This window comes from Montipora capricornis, chromosome 2 (assembly GCF_036669925.1).
Source record: "Montipora capricornis isolate CH-2021 chromosome 2, ASM3666992v2, whole genome shotgun sequence".
NCBI lineage: Eukaryota > Metazoa > Cnidaria > Anthozoa > Scleractinia > Acroporidae > Montipora > Montipora capricornis.
In genome coordinates this window covers 19,436,241-19,441,240 of record NC_090884.1, presented here as the reverse complement: position 1 = coordinate 19,441,240, position 5,000 = coordinate 19,436,241, and the positions used below count along the sequence as shown (strand labels likewise).

The following is a 5,000-nucleotide window of genomic DNA, read 5'->3' as shown; positions in this document are numbered from 1 at the left end:
GTGTTTAGCGGTATGGAATGACTGGGCACCAGAACGAAATCCTCTCCCTGCGATTTCGTGAAATCTTTGTTCGCAGCTTAATTAGCTGTTTGTAGGGGAACGAGTTCTATTGTTTTCATATTTTATGTCATTTTCAAATTGCTATTATTATTATTATTATTATTATTATTATTATTATTATTATCATTATTTATTATTATTATTATTATTATTATTATTATCATTATTGCATACTTGCCCCTTTTCGGTGAAGAGTTTAAATTCACAATTATAGTGTAATGGCCTCGTCCTGAACTGAAAAAGCGGGTTCCGTTTTACGTACTGTACCAAAGTTAAACGTTATCGTAAGACAAAATTAAGGGATCATTCCTATTAGATAGGATTTCATTTTGAACAATTACACCGTGATTATTGTTTCCTTGTTTTGATGATGATGGGCCAGTCATCCAGATTTGCTCATTGCAACACACATCCTGCAAGAAAACAAGAAAAAAAATCCCTTCCTTTAATAACTGATTTGGTAAATCTTTTCTAGACATTCGGATCATCATCCTTTTACTTAAATATACTGAAACAGAGTAGAACAGTAAGGGTTAGAATTATACCTTGCGTTGCTTGTAATTCTCCCTGGCCGTTCCAACTAAAAAGGAGACTTCCAGAATGCGACAACAAAAATGCCTGGCTAGACTGAACGCGATAACAACATACAAAAAACGTTGTGTTTAACCGTTCTCGGTTGGTTGGGTTTTTTCGTGTTTTCTTGTTTTTTCGTGCTTAATTAGTCGATCAGTTTTTACAACCAGCTCCGAACTTGGTTGAAATGCATGTCTCAGAAAGCGTGGTAACGTGGGAAGGTCTCCGCTGTGTTCGCGGGCTTTTACCAGTCTGGAATAGACTATATTCGTATTCTCAGTATTGGACTGGAACTAGCTTGCAATGGAGGCTAATTCGGTGAAATACATTAAAAAGTATTTGCATTTGAAAAGATTTCCCCGCATTAGCCTCCATCGCAAGCTAGTTCCAGTCCAATACTGAGAATACGAATATGGTCTATTGAGCGATAACGAAACGGTATGGCACAAACACAAATGGTTCAAGGGCACCCAATTAAGCCAACTTTTGAGAGACATTTCTAGGCTCCTTATAATGTATAAAGACTGTCTAAAGAGATGATTTCATCACCGTTCATCAGTGTTCGAGAATGTTAGGGAATTTAATCTTTATTTCAGAAATTGCACGCTAAACGTTATAAGAACTTCCCAGCAAACCATTTGCTCATCCGAAACTGCTACGTGACCTTTTTAAGGACGTTCGCGCTAATTGTTTGTGCGCAACTTAACTGCGCAGGTAACGCGACTGTAATATGTCACGCATTACTTCGAGCATTAGTGACGTTGAGATTTGAAAACCTTTGCAGAAACCGTGGACGATAAGTCTTGCACAGCGTTGGATAAGAAAAGATCGTGATCAGTCAAAATCGATTAAAAATATTTAGGAAAGTCAAGTAGACTACTGCACGACTGATATTCGCGTTGTTTTATCAGTCGTGCACTAGTCTACTTGACTTTCATAAATATTGTTCAAGCATTAGTTAAAATAACATGGCGACAAAAACGCCGGGGAAAAAATTCCAGGCCGGCCAAAGAATGGCACATTTATTTCCGAATCATCATGAAACGTTAAAAAGAAGTGAGCGGGAGGATGGAAAAGCTCTTTAAAAGGTAGCTGCTGATCGAGGAATCATGGTTGTTTCGCCCGAAAGCCTGTTCGCCCGACGCAGATTCGCCCGAAGCTAAAGATGATTCGCCCGATGATACCAATCAATGATACTAACAAAATTAGGACAAGGAACGTGAATTTTTCGATTCCTCGCGAAAGATTCCTTATTCACTTTTCGCCGGTTTGATAGAAAGTGCCATCAAATGTTCCAATGAAGTAATCAGGGCTCGAAATTAACTTTTTTGCCCAGGTGCCAGCTGGCGACTAATGGGAAAAATTTGGTCGCCAGATCATAAATTTTGGTCGCCAACTTACTTAATATATGACTTACGTAAGAACAATGATTTTAAATGTTACTTTGCATGCAAGGAAAGTCATAATTATTAAACAGCCAGAAAAAAAAAAACAGCACGAGAAAGACCTCTAAAGCCACTGTTGTTTTCGGCTTTCGTCTTTAGTTTGGTGATGGTGTTCTTTAAGGTTATTTGAAATGGACTGGCTGAAAGTTTGGAAAACTCGAGGACGAACCGTTGCGTAAATTTAATGGGGCTGTTTGTTTTTTTTTGTTTGTTTTTATTACCCTACGAACTTAAGTTCAAAATGAATGCATGTTTTTGAAGTTCTTTTCCTTTACTTTCGTGAAAATAGAGCAGTATTTTCGTCCTCGTCCGCTTTAATAGTGCGGACCTGCGTGGAAACAACCAGAGATTAAATTTCGCAAAAACCACACTCCAGAAGAGGAGCATGACGGCAATGGAGAAATATTATACAAAACACTAACCAAATGAAGATGATGACTGCTTAAAACTTCGTTGCTGTGCTCGAGAAAGCTTTGTTTTGGCGTAAAAACCTTTCATCCCTTCAACGATCGATTCTCTCTTGGGTTCCAGTCTTTCCCCGACAGGTCACGCAAAAACGTGACAAACGAAGTTTTCCAAGAGCTTCGTAAAATCACATCGATTTTACTCCCTTGGATCATCGGTGACCCCTATTTTTTTAATCATGAATCACTTACTCTACTTACTATCTACAAAACATGATAAAATGAAAAAATCTCACCGTAAGAAGTTATTTTTTTTTTAAATTTTCTTTCTTCGTGCCATCGAATTCCGGTAGTGGTTGCAACGGATAGAGCTTACGAAAACGCTCGTCCAGGATGAACTCTATTGTTTACGACATCCCTAGCGGCATGAAATTATCTTAAAATCCCACCCCTAAAAACCTATGCACGGAAACCTTCACTCTAACAGTTTATTTTTAGCATTTTCGATGGATGAGCAGATGAGGCTACCTTTCGTTATTATGACCGATATATCGAAATTAAGGCATTTTCCACTGCCATTTTCTCCGAAACAAAGTCGGTGACCCCCAATTTTTTTTTATTTTTGGAGTTAGTACTTTATGACCTAACTCTAGGCGAGAAATGAAGAAAATCTCACCGTAGGAAGATTTTGGCGCGAACGTCCTTAAGTACCAAAGATTGCAAAAAAATAGCCCTTCCGAAAACGTAAAGGACTTCTTTTTTCCGCTGCATGGTTGCGAATCTTTTAAGTGATGTTTTAGTAAACAAATTTATTGCTGTTTCGCAACGTAGTACCGAAATTCTGAGGACAATTCGACAGGGGAACCAAACGATAATCTTCGGTGAAATATGTGTTCGGAAGAGTCAAGCTGTTCTAAGGATTTCGGTTTTACGTTGCAAAACACTCTACAGATTTCTTTACAACAACATCACCTGAAAGATTCGCAACCGTGGGAAAAGTAGTCCCTTACTCTGCGTTTTCGGAAAGGATATTTGTGCAATTTTTGGCACTTAAAAAGGTCACCTAGCAGTTTCGGATGGGCCAATGGTTCGCTGGGAAGTTCTTAGAAGGCAAAAAAATCATATCCTCACCACGCTAAGCTAGCTCGTGAGAGATACCAGATCAGCACTCGAAGATAAAATACGTATCCCCGCGCGGTTATGTAATATCCTCTATTTATTTCGAAATCATGGCCGGGTAGAGCTCCAACGAAAATATTTTAAAGATAGCATTGTGGAATGGAATAAATGATTTAGAAATGACTCGGCCCCAATGCAAATTGGGCTGATGTTTATTTCAGTGTAAAATGATTTAATTAAACAGTACATGATTTATGATGGTTTTGAAATGGTGTAGATACCAATCTTACAGACAACTACGAGTACGCCAAATACTCAAATTCAAAATGAAAGGTGGATTGGTTGAAGGAAATTAGCTCATGATCTGTGTTTTAGCTGTACCATCCATATTCTCGAATTTTTGGCCGTGATGGCGTCTAATGGCAGGACAACTCGGATTAATATTAATCCGTGGATTATAATAATAATAGATTGTAATAGGGTTATTATAATCCGGTAATAGATTTTTATAATCAAGTAATACATTATTATAATATAGTAATAGATTATTATAATTCAGTAATAGATTACGGCACGGGAAAAAATTGGAAGGATTAGATTATTATTAAAAATATCATCCGGATTAATCGCTGGGTTGACGAGTACTCGTCAACCCAGCGAACGCAAAAGAAATGAGACCACTGCTAGCAGGGCAGGGGACGCCTTAGATCGTTACATAATGTCAATCTTCGGAAGCTTAGGACAAAGATTAATCCTAGGTGGGGATAATATAGACCTTTTCGGCTTGTACATTTTGTTTTCCCAATACAGATCATGTGATTAATACTTAGGAGGTTTGGTCTTTTGTTTTGTTCATTAAAATGAGGGCATGCAAGCATGAATATGCCTGCATGCACTCTTTTTAATGAACAAAACAAAGCACCAAGCCTCCTGAGTATTATCACATGATCTGTATTGGGAAAAGAAAATGTACAAGCCGAAAAGGTCTATTAATGCTACATAGGATTAATAGGAATAATATGTAGGATCTAATTGATTAAGGCACGGCTCAAACCCCAGGAAAGGATTATAATAATCTATTCCTGGATAATTATAATAATAATAATCTATTACTGGATTGCAATGTAACCCTGCGATGGACTAGGATCCCATCCAGGTGGAGTATAAATACTCCTAGTCGCTTAATGCTACTGAAACCGGAGATAAGCGCCGGCCTGATGGGCCTTCTGGCTCGTAAGCAGTGACTTTTTTTACTGGATTGTAATAATCCATTGCTGGATCATAATAATCATTAGGATTAATATTAATTAGATTTAGGATTAATATTAATTAGATTAATATTAATCCGAGTTGTCCTGTAATGGGAAACGGTGGGAAATACAGAAAATTTGCTGACCAA

General features: G+C 37.8%; 1 protein-coding gene across 4 annotated transcripts in view; it reads right to left on the bottom strand.

Annotated features, from left to right (window-relative positions):
- LOC138039018 (serine/threonine-protein kinase ULK3-like) overlaps nt 1-5,000 on the bottom strand; it is a 72,694-nt gene that overhangs the window by 1,861 nt on the left and 65,833 nt on the right. For all 4 annotated transcript variants that reach the window (XM_068885164.1, XM_068885165.1, XM_068885162.1 and 1 more), the window contains exon 16: nt 1-473. This exon is cut by the window's left edge and continues 1,861 nt beyond it. In XM_068885164.1, the coding sequence (XP_068741265.1) occupies nt 457-473 (17 nt within the window). In that variant the 3' untranslated portion in view covers nt 1-456. The remainder of the gene's footprint in view (nt 474-5,000) is intronic.